The 21,297-nt window shown below is 37.9% G+C and overlaps 1 protein-coding gene and 1 long non-coding RNA gene across 5 annotated transcripts; both read left to right on the plus strand.

Moving 5' to 3' along the window:
• The first annotated feature begins 3,351 nt into the window (after positions 1–3,351).
• LOC121865448 (beclin-1-like protein) lies at positions 3,352–20,624 on the plus strand. 3 transcript variants are annotated; one of them, XM_042364883.1, is made up of 8 exons: positions 3,352–3,402; positions 5,632–5,752; positions 6,192–6,343; positions 8,480–8,686; positions 12,295–12,482; positions 13,101–13,374; positions 14,107–14,330; positions 18,065–18,842. In XM_042364883.1, the coding sequence occupies exons 2-8, from the start codon at positions 5,644–5,646 to the stop codon at positions 18,183–18,185; spliced, it is 1,275 nt and encodes a 424-aa protein (XP_042220817.1). In that variant the 5' UTR covers positions 3,352–3,402; positions 5,632–5,643; the 3' UTR covers positions 18,186–18,842. The 3 variants fall into 3 exon arrangements, with proteins under 3 accessions (XP_042220817.1, XP_042220815.1, XP_042220816.1); XM_042364881.1 differs by lacking the exons at positions 3,352–3,402; positions 18,065–18,842 and adding an exon at positions 18,849–20,624 and having other exon boundaries at positions 3,409–5,752; XM_042364882.1 differs by lacking the exon at positions 3,352–3,402 and having other exon boundaries at positions 3,409–5,752.
• LOC121865449 lies at positions 9,874–11,078 on the plus strand. 2 transcript variants are annotated; one of them, XR_006088763.1, is made up of 3 exons: positions 9,874–10,461; positions 10,619–10,688; positions 10,997–11,078. It is a non-coding gene; the product is annotated as an uncharacterized LOC121865449 (long non-coding RNA). The 2 variants fall into 2 exon arrangements; XR_006088764.1 differs by lacking the exon at positions 10,997–11,078 and adding an exon at positions 10,857–10,868.
• Positions 20,625–21,297: the final 673 nt, after the last annotated feature.

Here is a 21,297-nt window from a genome sequence, read left to right on the forward strand (position 1 = left end):
TTCCTGTAAGAAAAAATCATTATCTATGCTAGGGAAGCAATAAACTAGGTGACTGTTGCCTTCCTCTGGGCTTGTGGTACAAAATAGTCTCGGGTAAACTTCATAAATATGCTTGTCTTTAATGTTGACCTTGTAGTCATCATGTGAGGACATGTGATCTTTGAAAAGTATTGAATGTGTTATTGTACAGTACAGTAATTGCTTTTGCCTGAAAAAAACTTATTTTTAATAAACATAGAAAACGAAATAATTGAAAACAAATTTACCCAGTGCTGTGATCCAGAAATTAGACAATCTGCACCTCTAAACCGTCACTTTCTACGAATGTACAAAAATAGGCAGATATTAAAATATTAACTCGGAGCTCTTAGTATATTACAAATACAGTATTAGTTCTGCTTGTTTAATCATTTAGGGTATATACTGTATCAATTACACCACAAGCATTGTTTATAGTTACATGTACAGTCCCCTTCACAATTGTGTTAACAGGGCTCGTCATATAAACTTTCCACAAATCATTATCATGGGGTATTTTTTCGGTTGTAGGAAAAAAGTCACATAAAAAGGCACGGAAAAAACCTAACCTACGTGCAATGCCATCATATACAGTATATATATTGTGTTGAAAATGTGTACAAGTCATGTGACTTTTTTCCTGTGGACTTTATTTCCGTCCATTTTTTTCATATTGTTTTAATTTGATTCCATAGTATGTTTACTATTGCAAGTTTCCTTCTGTCGAATGTAAATAAACGCAGGGTGCCACACTACACAAAACCTGATAGGCCCCTAGTGAAGGGGACTGTACCTTGTGTGCTGTGGTGAGAATGTCAGGGTGTTGAGCATCAGGTGTCTGTAACTGCAGTAAACTAACTATTGTAATTTTACAGTGAGCAAACCAATGTTTCCTGTACAGTACAGTATTTAGTACAGGGTATTGAGAATAAATGTTTAACAACAAAATTTGGTATGTAAACTGTTCGATCCTTCACAGTTATGAGGTACTGTACTAAGCAAAGTACTGTATAGTAATGGAAGTAAAGTATATATGCTTCTGTACCAACAGAGTAAATTCATTCTGATAACATAGTGTACAGGAAAGATGTATTTCCATTACCTGTTATGCAATTTCTATGAATTTTGACCATACAGCAAGTAGTATTTTTCTTCGCATGTGAAGGACGTAGTAGTTCTCACTCGGTGGTGTCAGGGAAGCCTTGTATAATGTACTGTAAAAGGGAAACAGTTGTGGGCAGTGTGGTGACAGTACTCCAGATGGGGAAGTACTTCACTCTTGAAGATCGTTACGAGGGACGGACCGTCCCATAGAATGAATGACTAGATAATAAAGATTTGTTACCTAGAGTATTCCACGAAGATATTACTGTACTGTACATTGCACACGTCTTGCTGTTGCTGCCTGGTGTTCAGTGGTTAATATCTAGTTGCATTTATGGAAAACTTCTTTTTTTGTATCATACTTTATACTGATTTATTGTAGATAAATTATAAACCCCCCATTAATTTCCCTGCCTGTTCTTGCTAGTGAATCTTTTGCCTTTTTCTGCCAATTGTGCTGCTGAATTTTCTACCCGGGTCAGTCAGTCGCGTGAATGTTACAGTAGAACTGCTTGTACAAATTTTCTTGTGCAGGTATTGAAACATTGATGTGTTGAGACTGGTGTTATTACAACTTACCGGGTATTATAATTATATCAAGTATATCGTAAGTATCGCAAATATTATTCAATTTTGAAAAATACTGCCTTTCATATTCAATTTATAACATATTTTGGTTAATATATAGGACTAACTCGCCAGGGCTGCATAGCGCCGTTTGCGGCCGTATCATCTCGCGTTCAGAAAATGCCTCAAATTTCACCATATCATAGTAAGTTCTTTCTGTTTAATATACCTATTAGGTAGCTTTGGATTGGTTGGTTAGGTCTGTCTTTCATACACAAATCTTAAGTAGCGTTTTTTTTTAATATATATTTTTTTAACATTTCCACAAACCACTGTGGGGTATAGGATTGTTTGTGTTCACACTCAGGATGGGATGGAGAAAGGAAACTCACAATGTGCTCTCTATATACATGTTGTATTGGATGTGCAATGCAGCTTGGTGCTGGGAAGGCAGCATGGTTACAAGCGTGATGTAGAGAGAGCTGGTTGGTGAGGGTGCTCAGAGAAGGACAGCTGGTGGGTCGCCAGCGGGAGAGAGGACCGCCAGGCAGGCGGCGGAGGAGGAGGTGTTGCTGGCTGCGGCTGTAGGTAGAAAGAGGCAGGTCACCACGAGGTCAGGTCTTAAATAGCGTGGGTTAGTAGTTGACCCCCGCTCCGTGATGTATGGCGGCGCTGGTTGACCTAGACCACGAGGCATACACTGGGGAATTGGTGGGATCGGCTACTCAGCGACAAACAGCGTTTGTAGGGGAGAATTCCACTACAATACTCCCCCTTCCCTCCAGGCGGTGTAGGAGACTTGTTGTCTGCAGGGTTGCTTAGCACATGTGAGGCAGAACGGGCGGTGCATGCCTCATGTGAAACAACGGCGATGGCGTGGATTAGCCGGTCGCTGGATACAACTGTCTATATACACACAATCTGTGGGAGAAGAGAGGGAGAAAAAGGGTGTGTGGAGGCGATGAATGTTGTGCTTCCCTCACGGCAGGTACATAGTCGTCAGATGCGCCTGCTGGGGTGTGTGGGCCTGGGTCAGGAGCAGGGGCTGTGTCAGCAGAAGCGGATGAGGGCTCGTGACAGCAGCTGGGTCCACGACAGCAGCAGGGTGCAGGACATTAGCAGGGAGTACCTGAGGGAGAAAAGGGGTGTGGGTCCGCACTCAGGAACAGTGGCCGCGGCAGGGGTTACTGCTGGGCCGAGGTCGGCGTGTGAGGCAGGACGGGTGTGCTGGGGTCGGAAGAGGAGCGACTGTGCTTAGAGTAGCAGAGCTGCTCTAGGGTGTCTAACCTGCTGTGTAGAGACAGTAGCTGTAGAGCCGATGAGAGCTGCTTCTGGGTGGATAAGCCAGTCTTCCATGTTGCTTGAAGACTGGGAGCGTGATCAGTTTCTCCTCCATCCTGTGTGAGTGAGAATCTCCGGGAGTCACCATTACTACACCACAACAGTGTCCACCATAATATAACAATGAAAATCCGGCGTTTTTATAAGTGTTTTCAATCAATTTCGGTAGCGGGTTAGTCCTATATAATTACCCATATTTTTTTAGCATATCTTAACAAATAAAGCTTTGCTAACTAATATTGATTGGTTCAAAAGGAAGAAGATAATTAAATAATGTACGATAATGTGTGGTTGAGTACGTTTTATTGTCCTCTTGTGTACGACGACCATTAGGCCAAGTAAACAACAACAGTGACTCAAGGGGTGGAGGAAGTGAGGGCCAGTGGAAATATTTTTAATATTTTTATTTACCATTTATTCAGTAATGTCGTAATGCATGTAGAGTCTGATCCAATATGTGTATAAACAGTTCAGGTACACATAGTGGTTAATGAAATGAAGTAAAGCAAGAAAAACGTTTAATTATTATTTTTGAGGTTCCACGTATTGGGGTATTCTTAATAGGAAGGTTAAAATAACCAAGTGATTTTGGTTATATTTATGTTCATTTATTTGTTATGCAACTTTTCTAATTTTTTTCTTTTAATGTGCTCACCAGTAATGGGGTCTTGATACTACCATACACAATATTTCTAACGAACTTTCCGTACCAAATGTTTAGCAATTATTGACTTTCCATTCTCAGTATGACTTTTGGGTATTTTTTCTACAAGTTGCCCCTAATGTTCCACAATATTTTTGGGCCCAGTTATAGGTATGTCTCGTCATTTCTAACAACTTATCATTGAAACATTTCCATCACAAATGATTCGTTTTCGAGAAAATCACATTAATTTGTTACCTGAGTCCCCAGAGAGCTCCTGTGTGTTTGCATGATTGTTACTAGTTTGCAGTACACATGCACTATAGATTGGTTAGGTTAGGTTAGTTGCTTCAATACTGCACCAACTCTGTTGGGGGGGTCCTGGGGGTGGAGACACCCCATCACTCAGGGGGCTTGGCTAGGTAATATATATATATTCTGAACATTGGCGGTTAGGTCAGGATGGGTTAACACAGAAACTGATTTTGATATGAAACCTTGGTTTTTCCGAAGGGTTTTGGTGTGATTCATTCGAATTTGATAATCTTTCACCAAAACTTGGCTTGGATTTTCCAATTTTGGCGTTTCTTTACTTGTTAAAAATGGAAATTCATGCCAACTTTGGTCACTTATATAGCATATCACATAGTCTTTGCATTTCAACTTTAAAAAATGCCTATTTCCCACGGGTTCCCCAAGATTGTCAAACTAAAAAACGAGTCATATGCAATAGAAATGAAGGTCAGAATCGTTCAAAACACATTAAAAACCAATGGTAAAACTTAAGTTTTATGTCCAAAACCATTATGGGCAACTTGTAAACATTTAGCAACTTTTGGTGCATAGCTTTAAATTCATGCCAGCAAATGCGAATTGTCTTAAAGGTGACGATGGCATGATTTTGGTGAACCCAACCTCACCTCACCTCATCTAACCTTACCTTACTTGACTAAAAGATGCTCAAAGATTGTTAAGTAAATTTGGTTAAGTTTGGTTGCTTTACCGGTACGGTAATACCCCCGTTAGCTGGAATCCTTCTTAACCATAACTCTCCCATAACTGGAATTGAAATTTTCTGTGGGGCACATTTTCTGTAAAATTTCGAGAAAGTTTTCCCAGTACCCGGGAAATTTCAGGGATGAGGGAGCTTTTTCTGGGTTTTAGAGATGAAAATCAGGCGCATTTTCTGGAAATTCTGTGAAAATTGATCGGAACCCGAAAAATTACAGGGATGAGGGAATATTTTTCAGGGTTCAAGAGATGATGTAATGTGCAATTTTTGGAACTTCCGAAAATATTTGTCCGTAACCCAATAAATTCCGGGGATGAGGGAATTTTTTCCCAGCGTTAAGAGTCGTCTCGTTATCCGGAAATCTCTCATTCCCGGAAGTCCTCTGCACCAACTGTTCCTGTTAGCAGAGATGTCACATATATTTTGGAAGAACTTACATATTTTTTCCTCATTGTATATTTAGGCTAGAATATGTAAAAAAAATAAGAGAATATTGAAAACAATTATGGCAGCTGTACGGTATAGAAGTCACTACGTAATTTACTTTGACTCTAGAACATTATTAACACCGTAGGAAACATCTTTTCTGTCCTGATTAATAAGAATGAAATCAGAAACAACTTCATGTGATGATGTAGAGACATTCTAACTGTGTCCCAGCTGGTGAAGGTACAACTGTCCTGCCAGCAGATGATTGTTAATTTATTTTTTTATTTATATAGTTTAATCATTTATTGATATTTATTGACTGGGTGCAAGGGATGGGACCACTGGCAGTCACTTGTTTTACTTTTAAGTCTTGACATTGATAGGTGATCTGAAACTCATTTGATTGCAAGAGATATGTAGTACCGTACTCGGGTGTAAATGGTCTGGATATAATAGTTATGTTTCACATTCAGTTAAAATCTATTACTTTATGCTATACCAATCTTGTTTGAACAAGCACGATAACACGATGGATCCTCGTGTCACAGTCAACTTTGTGTGCCAGCGTTGCCTGCACCCCATACAGCTGGATCCTGGGTTCTCGCACCTCAATGAACACACACTTGCTGAACTTGCATGTAAGTATACTGTAATATTTAAATCTACATCTTTATATCAGTGCATATTCATAACTGTAACTACAGTATAGCACAATTGTATGTATAAACAGGCTCTGAAATATAAAGAGACTGCAATATAGCTCTGAAATATTTTGACTGGTTGGATAATCTATTAGGGTTTTTATTTATTTTTTATTTTTTATTGCCTTACACTTTTTACAATACTGTACAGTCACCAGCAAAAGTCCTGCCGACTCCCACACTGAACCATGCACCCCGAGATTCAGACTCATGACTCCGAAGCATTTATGGACAGAATATTGCATCAGTGTCTACTGCTTTGGGTTTATGAGTGAATCTTTGGGTGCATGGTTCAGCAGGAAATGCAACAGGACTTTTGTGGGTCACCCTACCTGATGTGTCATTTATGGTTGATTTGATTTTCTACATGACACAGTGCCTATATACCCTGGGGAGGAAGTAGAGTTTGACCCATCGGTGGTAGATAAGCTGGTGCCGCCCCTTCAGCTGACTGATTCTGGTCACCACCCTCATGGCTTCACCCTCGTTGGAGAATCAGGTGACACTGAGAAGACACAACCTCTTAAGGTAATACTGCACTGTTAGTCCTTAAATCTCTGATGCTTGTTGTGTGGCAAAGACATTTACCATTGTTTTAGTCATTGTAATTTGGCTGAAACAATGGTGATTGATTTGCTTTGGTGGGCAGACATTTCGTCATTAATTTATTAAATACCCTGTTTTACAGTACAGAATTTATTGTTACGTAATTTTACATAATTAGTCTGTCTTTCGAGGTGATGAAGCCATAGTTAGGTTAAGTTTATACTGAACCGATGATGAATAGTCTGGTGACGAAATGTCCTCGAACCATTTGTTATACCTGAGAAGGTGTATGAACTTGGTTCATCCTGTGGTGTAGAGTACATTACAGTACAGTATACTGTAGTCATTTGCCACTGACCAGCCTGTTATCCTTCTGGTGGAGAGATATTGTGCACATGGAAGCAAACTAATGGGATCACCTGAAGAATATCCATGCCCAACTTATTTCACCTAAAGATTAACCACCACAATGCTAACCTAACCTATTCTACTGCTAACCTAACCTCTTCCCCCTAAATACTGTTAGGGTGGCTTAATGTGTTGTCTAATGGTAGATCCTGCTGCCATATGGCATAATTTTTTTTTTAACCAAGTCCCAGGTTGCTGATCTGACTTTCTGCCTCATTTACACTCAATTGCAGGGTTTCAATTGTTTCTCTTACTATTGACAACACAACATACATATATTGTTTCTCACTATTGATTTTTTTTTACTTTATGGTTCTTTATTATTAATATTATTATTATTATTATTATTATTATTATTATTATTATTATCATTATCATCATCATTATTATTATTATTAATATTATTATTTTTGTTGTTATTATTATTGTACAGTAGTTATCATTATTATTTTATTTTTATTTAAAAAAATATTTATTATTATTATTATTATTATTATTATTATTATTATTATTATTATTATTATTATTATTAATTATTTATTATTATTATTATTATTATTATTATTATTACTATTATTATTATTACTATTATTATCATTATTATTATTATTATTACCTGTATTATTATTATTATTATTATTATTATTATTATTATTATTATCATCATTATCATTATCATTATCATTATCTTTTCGCCACCCAGGCCCCAGTGTGGGTCAGTGACCTGTGCCCGGGTGGGCTAATCCCTGTAAAAAAAAATCTTTTGGTGAAATATGCTGTGGTGGAGATTCATCAGGTGATAAAACTAATGTTCATATCATACAGCACATTGGCTATGTTGAGAACTAGTTTCATTGAGGGTGAACAGATACATTGAGGTTCAAGATATTTGAATAGAAATTTCTTAACTGTGGTGTATTTTGGTTCTTGTGGTTATTTGAGAGTACTGTACTGTACTGTAAAAGGAATTCGGAGAAATTTAATTCTGATTGTATAGGTTTTTGTGAGGAGACACAGAGCAGTATCAGATCATGTAAGAAGGCTGTGTGGGATTTATGGATGGACACAAAGTAATTTAGCTTTTTAAGATGTACAGTATTCATATGTTTGATTTTGAAAGAGAAAACCTGGTATGTACATTAGTTAACATTTATTAGCTCATTATAATACAGTGCTGTACAATAACTGTTATTTTATATAAGATAAGAGGTTTGATTCTGTTGTTGTCAAAGGTGTTCAGTTGCCTGTGTTTACTGTGTTTTTAGTCAGGAATGCTTCAAGCATGACAAAAGGAGAGAACTGTCCTTTGGAACTGGACAAAGACCTGCTTAGTATGTATAACACTTCGTTAATACTGTACAGTATTATAAAAACTACAGTACATTATTGGTAAGGAAGATTAGGTTAGATTTCTAGTCGTATAAGAAAGTATATTGCTTGTTTCCTTATATACTGTATTAAAGTATGACCATGCAGTATAGGTAGAGTAATTTTACTTTCTCACAAGTATCGTAAGCTGTTCTGCCTTCTCTAAATGCTTCTATTATTTTTTTTTATCATCCAATTTATATTCCATTCTCCTGGACAGATCTATTATGGAGTGGTGGCAGGATTTATATTACTGTAATTATAGTTGAGAGATGCAATAGCTACCTTGAGAATTATACTTTTATCTTTGTACCTCAGCCATCATCATCACCATCTTTTCAGGTAGCTACGGGGCTGTATGACTTGGTCAGCTCAAACAGCGACATCGACCATCCTCTCTGCGAAGAATGTACAGATGCTCTCCTGGACTTGATGGATACAACACTGTCCAGGACTCAGAGACAGGCACACATGTCCCAGCAGTTACTGGCCTCCCTGACAGACATGCCTGATACTGATGTTACAGCCTTAGAGAATGAGTTGGCAAATGTTAGTCACGTTAATACTGGCATCCCTTGTTTAACGGTGGAGTTATGTTCCTGAAAACCCCAAGGTTAAGCGAAATTATTGCTAAATGAGGAATAACGCTGAAGTGTGGAGGGTGAATAACAGCTTGAACTTGCAGGGTGGTAAACAGATTACAGTTCAGCACTCCTTAATAGTAATAATAATAGTACAATAGTAATAAACAAGTACGTTATAAGTGGTTTCAAAGTTACAGTATGAACTTAAAACTTTTATATAATGATGTGGTAAGATTTAAATGATTTAGTGAGCATTAAGGTGAGCTTAATTCAAATAAATTTCAAATTGCATACCTCAAAAAAAAAGTATGTTAAACAATAGAATTGATAATAGCATATCATAAAATACAACAGCATATATTTTATGTAAAAAAAAAGGCTCCTTCCACACTCAAACCATCCTCTGGACATGTGACATAATTCAGCCAGGTAATTACCCAGCTGACTCATAGATGTGTGTGTGCATACTATGATGTCACATAGGGGCGAGGGATAGCGTGGCTGGGCTGGTGAGTCGGTGATATAGTTACAAGCCAACTGCCCACAAACATTTGTTCACTTCCCATATATGAACACCCATGCTCTTCAATTTTCTTATTTTGCAGTTTTATATTATATTTTCGTTATTTCTAGATCACATTATAATATTGTAATGATTTTACCTAAACTTTTATAGTTTCATTACATATAACAATGGCAACATGCCATCTCACAGGCCACCTCATCCCCAGTTTTCCCCCCTTCATTGAGTCAAGCTTTTGCTAAACTGAATTTTGACCTTACGTTCAGCAAGAAAGGGTTTAAAAATTACTTTATCACTAAAGCAAATAACGTTAAGCGAATTGATGCTAAATGAGGGATACTTGTACACAGTAAAACTATAGTGCTCTGCATGGTGGTAGTGTTTTATGCTTCACCCTTAAGTGGTGGCCATCAACAGTGAAAGTTAGCAGTAGGGATGGTGGTCATCACCAGTGAAGGTTAACAGTAGGGATGGTGGCCATCATCAGTGAAAGTAAACAGTAGGGATGGTGGTCATCACCAGTGAAGGTTAACAGTAGGGATGGTGGTCATCACCAGTGAAGGTTAACAGTAGGGATGGTGGTCATCACCAGTGAAGGTTAACAGTAGGGATGGTGGTCATCACCAGTGAAGGTTAACAGTAGGGATGGTGGTCATCACCAGTGAAGGTTAACAGTAGGGATGGTGGTCATCACCAGTGAAGGTTAACAGTAGGGATGGTGGTCATCACCAGTGAAGGTTAACAGTAGGGATGGTGGTCATTTTACTGTATGCACCGTCGGTCAGTAATATACTGTTTGATTTTGTTGGTGTTTATTGTCTCAATACAGAAGGCACCAATACCTGAAATGTACAGAACAGGAATTAACACACATAGGCTACACCATCTCACACATATACTAGTACACAAACTCCAATGACTATACACTTGGAACAGTACATCCATCATCAGTGAAAGTAAGTAGTAGAGACAGTGGCCATCATCAGTGAAAGTAAGTAGTAGAGACAGTGGCCATCATCAGTGAAATTATAAAGGAGGGAGGGTGGCCATCATCAATGAAATTTAAAAGGGGGGAGGGTGGCCATCATCAGTGAAATTAAAAAGGAGGGAGGGTGGCCATCATCAATGAAAGTAAACAGGAGGGAGGGTGGCCATCATCAATGAAAGTAAACAGGAGGGAGGGTGGCCATCATCAATGAAAGTAAACAGGAGGGATGGTATCATCAGAAATTAAAAGGAGGGAGGGTGGCCATCATCAGTGAAATTAAAAAGGAGGGAGGGTGGCCATCATCAATGAAAGTAAACAGGAGGGATGGTGGCCATCATCAATGAAAGTAAACAGGAGGATGGGCCATCATCGAAAGTAAACAGGAGGTGGCCATCATCAATGAAAGTAAACAGGAGGGAGGGTGGCCATCATCAATGAAAGTAAACAGGAGGGATGGTAATATCATCAATGAAAGTAAACAGGAGGGATGGTGGCCATCATCAGTGAAAGTAAACAGGAGGGATGGTGGCATCAATGAAAGTAAACAGGAGGAGGGTGGCCATCATCAGTGAAAGTAAACAGGAGGGATGGTGGCTACCATCAGTGAAAGTAAACAGGAGGGAGGTGGCCATCATCAGTGAAAGTAAACAGGAGGATGGTGGCCATCATCAGTGAAAGTAAATAGAGGATGGTGGCCATCATCAGTGAAAGTAACTGGAGGAGGCCATCATCAATGCTCATCAATGAAAGTAAACAGGAGGGAGGTGGCCATCATCAATGAAAGTAAACAGGAGGAGGGTGGCCATCATCAATGAAAGTAAACAGGAGGAGGGTGGCCATCATCAATGAAAGTAACAGGAGGGATGGTGGCCATCATCAATGAAAGTAAACAGGAGGAGAGAAAGCCATCATCAATGAAAGTAAACAGGGGATGGTGGCCATCATCAGTGAAAGTAAACAGAGGAGGGTGGCCATCATCAATGAAAGTAAACAAGAGGAGGGTGGCCATCATCAATGAAAGTAACAGGAGGATGGTATCAATGAAAGTAAACAGGAGGGAGGGTGGCCATCATCAGTGAAAGTAAACAGGAGGGAGGGTGGCCATCATCAGTGAAAGTAAACAGGAGGGATGGTGGCCATCATCAGTGAAAGTAAACAGGAGGGAGGGTGGCCATCATCAGTGAAAGTAAACAGGAGGGATGGTGGCCATCATCAATGAAAGTTAGCTGTAGGGATGGTGGCCATCACCAGTGAACGTTAACAGTAGGGACAGTGGCCATCATCAGTGAAAGTAAGCAGTAGAGACAGTGGCCATCATCAGTGAAATTAAAAAGGAGGGAGGGTGGCCATCGTCAGTAAAAGTTAGCTGTAGGGATGGTAGCCATCATCAGTGGAAGATAGCTGTAGGGATGGTCATCAGTGGAAGATAGCTATAGGGATGGAGGTCAGTGGAAGTTTCATGTTGCTTGTGTTCCATTTTTGTGTGTACAGTATTTGGGTACAGTAAAGGGTTAAGATCACAAACACAGTTAAATTTCAGTGTTCTGTATTGTGCTATTTCTTAGCATTAGATTAATGGTACAGAAAAACCTCTTTATGACACTTTTGCCATGGACTTACCTGGCTCACTGTTAAAATAAAAATGGAGTTTTAATGTAATGTTAAAAATAAGACTGCTGCATATAGGGGTTTGAGTCAGTGTTTGATGCTGAGAAGAGTGTGTTGAGTGGATGAGAAAATACTTCAGTGGCAGAGAGATTTAGGGAGACTTTATGTAAATGAACTGTGAAAGTGTTAGCGTGGTGGTGTGATGGCAACAGTGTACAAAACATTTGCATTCAAATACTATATGTGCATCTTTTTTCTTTACCAACACCTAAAATATCACTACAGGTATCTCCTTTATCAGCAAGATTTTGATGAAAAATTTCTCATGTTTTTGCCATCACACCTCTTGAACTGTGTTTGTCTTAAGAAATGATTCTTTGTATCCTTCTGAGCTTCAAGACCTATGACCTTGAGCCTTGGATTGATGTTGTTCAATCAAGTGTTGACTTCACAGCTCCAGCTAGAAGAGGAACGACTGATCAAGGAGTTGGCTGAGGTAGAATCTGAACAGGATGCTGCACAATGTGTTTTGGAGAAACACGAAGAGGAGAAGGCACGACTTGAGGATGAGGAGGAGCGTTACTGGCGGGAGTATTGCACCCACAAGTCTCAGCTCACAGCCATGGAAGATGAGAATAGAAGGTAAGACAGTTAATTGTGGCCATGATGTTGTGCAGTGATCGGTAAATTCTCTATTTCCCCTTTCCTGTCATCACATTATAATTATACCCACCTTCACTGCTTAACTTAAAAAAAATCTACAATTCATCATTTTATTGCACCTAATAAATTAAATAGTTATGCTCATTTTCATTCTTTGTAACCAAATTGTTAATGATTCAGAATTATATGCTACTGTTTTTACCTGTTACCCACTTACATGCCCACTGCCCGACCTATCCTCATTCATTCTATTCTTTCACTTTCTTCATGGAGTTAAATTGTCTCCCTTCAATGCTTCTAATTCTTGTGTTCTTTTTTCATTCCCCTGGACAGACGTATTATGGAATGATGGCAGGTTTTATAGTACTTATGGTGGAGAGATGCAATACCTTGAGAGTGATACTAACTACTTCTGGTGACATGCAAAGCACTTATTAGTCCAACCTTGCAGTGCCTTTTATGACTCACAAATAACACAGAGAGTCATCCTTCTAAATCTTCTGGCCCTCAAAACTTTACTGTGTTATTAGAATACTGTATTCTTGGGAAATGTGTTCCTTTAAGAATAAAATATACATAAACTTTTATTCCTTTTAGTTTGAAGAGTCAGCTGAGCTACACGCAAAATCAGCTTGAACGACTGAAGAAAACCAACGTATTCAACACCACTTTCCACATCTGGCATTCGGGGCATTTTGGAACCATTAATAATCTCCGGCTGGGTCGTCTCCCCACAGCTCCAGTCGCTTGGCAGGAGATAAATGCTGCCTGGGGCCAAACCGTCCTTCTCTTGGCTTCACTTGCTAGGAAAATTGGACTTAAATTTTCAAAGTATAGATTGGTTCCTTATGGCAATCATTCATATATTGAGGTAAGTTTTATTCTGAAAAGTACAGTTATTAAATAGAGTATAGATATGTTCCTTACAGCAGCTAAAGTATAGAATGGTTCCTTATAACAGCCAAAGTATGGTTTGGTTCCTTATAGCAATGATTTAGTTATTAAGGTGAAATATAACTGACATAGTGACATTGTTGTGTTTTACAAATCAATTTTAGGAACTTTCTGAACAAGCTGTTTTCAGTATTTACAAACTCTCTTACACCCAATATTCTAACTGTTTTCTTTAGATGCAAATGGAAAGGAATCATTGTATTCAGGGTGTGAGTGAGGAAAATGTGAGTGCAGACACAGAGCTTATACAGTACAGTACAGCATATACAAATGTTGGTTCAGTTTAGTTTACTCGTCGAATATGTCCTCAGTTTGTAGTCCAACAATGTTAAGTTTAGGTTAGTAAGCTGATGATACAGTTGGTTTCCTTTCAGTCAAATGTGTATCACAGTTAATGACATTATGTTGAGGTTTCTTGTACGCTTGTCCCAAAAAGTACTCTTACGATTTTGTGTGAGACAAAATGACACAATGGACGAAGGATTTTGACAACCCTACCAAGACAACAGGAGTTGCGGTGTTCATTTATAAATTCATTGGATCCCTCTATACAGATACTCTTTTGGAGCGAATGTACATCCAAAGGCAGTGAGACAGTGGCTACGTGTATCTCTTAATCACTTCATGCGTCATCACCACTTTTTCACAGGTTATAGGTGAAAATCGTGAATTGCCATTGTATGGATCTGGTGGATTTCGATTTCTCTGGGATACCAAGTTTGACGCAGGGATGACGGCCTTCTTGGAGTGTGTGGCCGAGTTCCAGCAACACGTTGAGGCACAAGGAGGCCAGGCGGCACGATTCTGCCTACCTTACCGTATAAACAAACACTGCATCGAAGATCCCAATTCCTGCAATTCTATGTCCATTAAGTAAGTGACATATATTCATGGCAGTATAGTGAGGACTTGGATTGGTAGTTATCATCACAGGTAGTAAAACAGTTGTCCTTCCTCTTCTGGCTTTCTCTGTGATCACATCTACTCTACAGCACCACTTATACCAATTTTACACTTACTCAAGCTGCAGACATTCATATACACTCCTGTTTTATTTTGTTTTATTTTCCTTAGGTATTAATTTAAATATAATGATTTATGAAAAAATAATTTGATTTAAATCAACCAACCCTGCCAGAGAGGAGCTGTATTTTTTTATGTCCTGTATTATGTATGATGCTGTATTTAGTGTTTATTAAGGTCTTGTGTTACCAAACTTAACTTTGTATATTGGTAACCCCAAAAATCCAGCACTGTATTGTGACAATTTATCAAAGTTCGGTATTGGAATTTATTTATTTTTTATTAATTTTATACCAAAAACCACCCTATATCATACTGGCTGCTCACCAATTATTTCAGAATAAAGAGTTAATAAAGTAGTCTGAAAATGAGGTTAGGCAAGTGTTCCATAACCCTCTGGTACTCTTGGCCATGGTTGGAAACCTCACCCCCTCACAGTCTTTCGACACATGTTGCGTCGGTAACAGGAATAGTTTTTCCATTTATTAAACATTGGGTAGAGCGATCCAGGCCCAAACTGCACCCTTAGTGACCAATCTGCCAGCCTACAAGGCTAGTGGGAGGAACTTAGGTGGTTGATTTGGCTGGTCCACTGTTCCCGTGTTTCTGCTTATGGAAGGGGTGTTCTCAGTGAGATACATCTGAGTGGGAGGGGTTGGACCGGGACGGGAGTGCTTAACGACGCAATTTGCATTGAAAGACCGTGAGAGGGTTAACAGATAATATACTTTTTATTTTAGTACTGTATTGTTTCCTTGCATGTTATAGTTACTAAGTTAAAGGTACTGTATCTGTCTTGAATTGGTTTTGCCTGGATTGCCCATGGAAGCACTGCTGTAGGTGTTTGTTTTCCTTATGCTGTCTGATCATGTCCTTTGGTTTGGCCAGTCACTCCATGACCCTGTTGGCTATATGGTGACCTTACTTGCCTACCTGGTAACTCTCAAACCCCCCTATGTAGTTCTCCAAAATTATTACTTTTTTCTCAATTATTTATTTCTATTTTTACCATTAACTTTATTTTTTTTGTGCTTCACATTTCTTCACGTGTTTGGTGGCATGACAACACATAAGACATAAACAAATGCTGTTACATTGCAGTTGTGGGTGTTTTGTACTGTAGAGCATCAAGGTGTGGTCATTGGTGATGGTTAGCTTTCAGGATGTACTGTATTGTGTAAGGAGGTTTTTGCATGTACTGTATCACTCAGCTTGAAGTAAGGGAAAGGGCAATTTTATTATTTACTTTGATGAGTAGACAGTCATTTTTAACTTTGTAGAGTGAATGCTGTGGGGATGACGGTTTAAACCATCATCATCGTCCAGAGGATTAAACAATTTTCATAAAGGTGTTAAACCATCATCCATGAGTCATTAATCTATCATCTTCATGTGTTAACTACTGTAATTAATTTAACGTCCTAAAGTTACTAAAACGCTGTTCTAAAGTGATGAAACTATCATCTTCAGAGGAACTAACCATTTTCATCAAAAGTGCTAAGCTATACCAACAAGGAGACCACCAGGACCGACCTCACACAGGAGGTTTCACCCCATTTCTAATGTACATTCCTCTAATGTGGTCTTACTAGGGAGATACCCAGTACACCTGTTTCATTCTACTTAATTAGACATGATATTTATTGATGATAGATAAATACCTAGTCAGGTAGATAAAGAGATATATTACCGGTAATAGACATAGATAGTAATTGGTAAAGAGTGATAAGGTTTAGAAACTGAAGAAAATATGATGTGTCCTCTGTTATCCTAATCTAACCAAACATAGCCTTACCTAACCAAACCTAACCTAACCTTCACCAAGGAAATTGGTTTGTGGCTACTATGTGGTTTAGAAAATGAAGTACCTGTACCCAGTAAATATAATATGTTCTAACCTAAACTAACTTAACGTTACCATACCTAACCTAACCCTCACGATGGAAATTAGTTTGTGGCTAACCTAATGTACAGTCAACCAAAGATGCACTGACCCCACCCTGGGTCTCGTACTCGCAATTTTACCTGGCAATACTGTATTTGGTAAAGTAAGTCTGTATGTAGTGGTGATTGTGATTGGTGATCTATTTTCGGCTGTATCACTGTCAGAATAAATTTTAAACAAACCAAAGATATCTTTTTTATGATTAACTATTCATCATTATTTAAGATCATGAGTTTCCAAACATTCGTATATTTGTTTAAATAATGAAGAAAATTTGATGTGAGAATTTTGTGGCAGCTGTGGTTGTAGTTGAGTTGCCAATTCATGAATATAATTGTTTTCATTATTTAAGCAATTATATGAAAAATTGGAAACTTCTCATGATGTTAAATAATGATGAATAGTTTATTATTATAAAAAAGTTATCTTTGGTTTGTTTAAAATTTATTCTGACAGCGATACAGCCGAAAATAGATCACCAATCACAATCACCACTACATACAGACTTACTTTACCAAATACAGTATTGCCAGGTAAAATTGTGAGTACGATGCCCAGTGTGGGGTCATTGCATCTGGTTGACTGCACCTTACTTAACCTAACCTAGCTTTACCTAACCTATCCTACCCTAACCTATCCTAACCAAAAAGGTCCTAAGCCCAAGTTCCTCATGGTATCTTTAAGTAAGACGCACAAGAAGTTAAACTACAGTTGATGATTTTCATCAGTTAGACAATACATGGATGAAGTAGTTGTATCATGGAACAAACATTGAACTTGATTATTATACTGTACTAGGTTTATCATCAAGTTACTTATTACAAAAGAATTAGAAGATAACGTTATATATTTTGTAATATGGATGATGATGACAATGATGATGTGGAAGAAAAAATGATGATGATATGGAAGAATAGAGCAAACAGAATGAGTATAATAATGACAAGTTTTTACCTCCTAGAGATTGTAGACGTAGAAAATATATTATGTCTGTGTTACAAATTCACCAGGAGAAAGAGTTATAAAAACATTATCAATATTCTTGAATAATGATATGTTTACCTATTTTGTAATTTTGCATGAACCTGAGCAAGTTATCAGTGATTTATGGGAAAACAAAAAGAAGCTAATTAGTCGCAAGATACGATCTCTCCCCTCCCCTCTCACATCCTGGAAATTGAAGAAAACACAGCTGTCAATCTTTAACTGTTAGGGTCAATACTCGTAAATACTAACGTTGATGCTGGGCGTGTCAAGTATTGTAGTGATCTCTTTAACTTGCGATTTGTCACTAGAGTTGTCCACTTCTTTCCTTCTTCTTGATCATTATATTTAACCCAAATTGTGTTTCCATGGGCAATGAGGAACAGCTGATGGTTTTAATAGTCACTGTTTACAGTAACTCACTGATGAGACAAATAATGTGTAGGGATAAGATGGATGACAAAATTTAGATAAGTTAGTGTTAAGAGGAGAGTATTAATTTTATCCTGTATGATTATTAAGACTGTTCTTTTATAGTTGTAAGAGGAAAATATTGACCTAATCTGACAGTCTATTATCTGGTATGGCCATAAGACTGTCCCTTTCTTTTATAAATTAATTAGAAAAATACTAAGACAATTGATATTCTTTACAGGATCCAGTTCAACACTTCCGAGCAGTGGACCAAAGCTTTAAAGTTCCTGTTAACTAATCTCAAATGGGGACTTACCTGGGCATCTTCAGCTCTCTTTTCTAGTACACAGGGCGAGACTTAGCCCAAGGAATTGATGATGATGATGATTAGTTGAAGGAAGAAAAGTAAGAGTGGAATGAAGAGGAGGAGGAGGAGCTGCAGGAGAAGTAAAGTGAGGAAGAAGAGGAGGAGGAGGAGGAGCTACAGAAGGAAAGTGAGGAAGAAGAGGAGAAAAAAAGTGACTCAAAGTTAGGAAGAGAAGGAGGTGGAGGGAGAAGATGAAAAAAAAAGATAATGTAGATATATAATAACAAGCAACATCCCAGCACAAAATTTAATGAAAAATTAAAATTACCCAAGTAGGATGTCAGTGCCTGAATGACCTCGAGTACAAGTACTTAGTCCATACCACTGAGCTAAATTGTGATACTAGTTATTGAAGAAGTTTTGCTCCCCTTTTAGGATCTCCTTTACTTACAGAATTGTGTTAGAATCAGCCGACAATGTTAAGATACAAGCGACTTGCCCATTTATGTACAGTATTAAGAAACATTATGTGAATAGGTTAACTTAGCTGGTGGTTGATACAATTTGCAAGTAGATTTGAATAATGATGGGCTGATACAGTTTGTAGGGGAACGTAGATAGTTGATCTTACAGGCTGCTCTCTCTCTCTCTCTATGAGATTAATTTGACGAAAAAGGATATTATATTATGCTACTAAGACAGATGGTATCTTTTACAGGATGCAGTTCAACAGTGAGGAGCAGTGGACCAAAGCTCTCAAGTTCCTGTTGACTAATCTGAAATGGGGACTTACTTGGGTATCTTCAGCCCTTTTTTCTAGCACACAGGGAGAGGCATAGGAGGAAGCCATTATTGTGAGGAACAAGTATCCAGAAAGGCTTGGGAAACAATTTGAGGAGAGAGAGACCATGGTGGGGCTGTTGTCACACTTACTGCAAAAACTAAGAGAGGTAGTGTAGTGTCAGAATTTTTATTGGAAGTCCTACTCAAGTTTGCTTGTTTGGAAGACCTACACTGGTTTTTAGTAGTCAATATCCTGCACTGTTGTGTGGAGTTACAGGGAGAAATCAGCTAGATATTGGGGCATTGTGGAAGGAGAACACCATAGCACAGGAGTTAGAGTGAATGATTGAGAGTACTGTAATTGAATGGGAAATCTGTATTTGTTTTGTGTCTGGCCATCCTGCAGTATACTGTATTGAAGCAGGTTTTGAAGGAGTGAAAAAATAAAATAAAAACAATTACAGTATACAGGGGTATAGGAATTAATGTTTTTTTTAACTGAATGGCAATACAAAAAGTGAATTTACACTGTAGAATTCCGTATTAATTATCTGTAGTAACTTCCTGCCTTCCTATTGTAAGTACAGTACTACTGTATATGACCCTGAAGCTAGCACCCAAGTCTTGATATGTTTGGTGGGTCAGCACAAGACCGAGAATATTAACTGGAAAATTTTTTCTATAACCCAACTACAGTAGTTAACAATGCTTTAGGTAAGTTACATTTGTTAGAATTGTATGTGTGTCAAGCAGCATAAATATATCACCAGATTTTTGTATACAGGGAGAGTAAGATAAATTTTGGTGGGAAGTGATGAACAGCAGTGTTATAGAATACAAGTACAGTATTCCTCTTTTATTGGAAAGGTTCTGTTCCTGAAAACTCTTGTCATGTGCAAAATAGCAAAATGTCAAACTATAATTTTCCCACGAGAAAATATTTTAAGGGGTGATGCATAATTGGGCTGATTTTTTTTGTACAAAGCATTTATAAATCGATGAAGGATCATGAAATACACACAAATACATAATATAATAGTTAGAAATACTCTAGTTAATCCATCCTAGATGTATGGGATTGAAAGTTGGAAATGGAACGATGGAGACCATTCTAAAATTCAACTGTTGAATTACTAGAGAGGCAATAAAAATTGCATGCAAGATGCAGAGTGGCTATGGAGTCTCAGATAGGTTAGAAGAGGTTCGTTGATGTGATTTGGATGGTGGTCTGACTTTTTGTCACTGGTGTATTGTATATCATGTTATATTTACTAAATTTAGATGCTAATGTTATTATTTTGGAGGTGATGAAGCAATGGTTAGGTTTATTCTGAACCAGTGTCGAAATGTTCTAGAACCGATTTAGAATGGGGAGAAGAATTTAGGCGTGTAACGAATGTGTAGGAGTATGGTAAAAGGAAACACAATGGTAGGAGGTAGACAGCATGCAGTAGCTAAATGAAGTATTGTATGTGAGGGAGTTGTGTTGTAGAGGGAATGGAATAAGTTTAGATAGACAACTGGTATTTAGGTAGGAAGATTTCTTCTTATGTTCATCCCATCAACAGAGGCTCCTGTAAGAAAATGAGGCATGAGTGGTACAGTCTCGTTCAAGATTCTTCAAACACTGCTGGAGACAGCTGGCAACTCAAGGCCGTTTGTTTACTATAGTACATAGTATAATATAATACGAAACAACAAAGCCCTACCATTAAATTAAGCAACGGGAAACTAAGTAACCAATCACCGATCACTTTTACATTTATTCATAATTTTTACTACGTACTATAGTAAACAAACGGCCTTGAGTTGCCAGCTGTCTCCAGCAGTGTTTGATGAATCTTGAACGAGACTGTACATAAATAGAACAGTGTATGTAAATAGTACAGTAGTAGCAAACGATGAAAATTATAGGACCTCTGAGTGTGCAGACCTTCAGGTATATATGCTTGTAGTAGAAGTTGTGGATTGAGGAAATATTATTAGTGATTGAATTGAGTAAATAAGAAAGTATTGATAGGAAATAGAATGGTGTGGTTGGAGGATATTTGGTGGAAAATTCAGTTTTGTGTTAGATAGGAATTTTTTCATCATTATTATTGTTAGTTATTATATTATTGATTTTACAGTAATATTTTTATTATTATTACAACTGCATCAAGATATATTAGTGTTTATTCCCAGGGGTAGATACAGTACATGCAGTATATAAAAGAAAAACAAAAGGATGGAATAATAATCGTGACTAGATTTACATTAATATTTTATCAGATACAGTATATAATTGATACTACTAACAGGGTACAGATATTTAACCACTGAGTATTATATTGTACCAGAAAATGGGGTGCTGAGGTCTGCCAATCAGTTTAGGCTTAGTTAGA

Source organism: Homarus americanus, unplaced genomic scaffold, assembly GCF_018991925.1.
Source record: "Homarus americanus isolate GMGI-L3 unplaced genomic scaffold, GMGI_Hamer_2.0 scaffold25483, whole genome shotgun sequence".
Lineage (NCBI taxonomy): Eukaryota > Metazoa > Arthropoda > Malacostraca > Decapoda > Nephropidae > Homarus > Homarus americanus.

Coding starts and splice junctions, on each gene's coding strand:
- LOC121865448 (XM_042364881.1), top strand. CDS start 5,605: ATGCTATACCAATCTTGTTTGAACAAGCACGATAACACGATGGATCCT. Junction 5,753..6,191: donor CACACTTGCTGAACTTGCAT/GTAAGTATACTG, acceptor TACATGACACAG/TGCCTATATACCCTGGGGAG. Junction 6,344..8,479: donor AGAAGACACAACCTCTTAAG/GTAATACTGCAC, acceptor CCATCTTTTCAG/GTAGCTACGGGGCTGTATGA.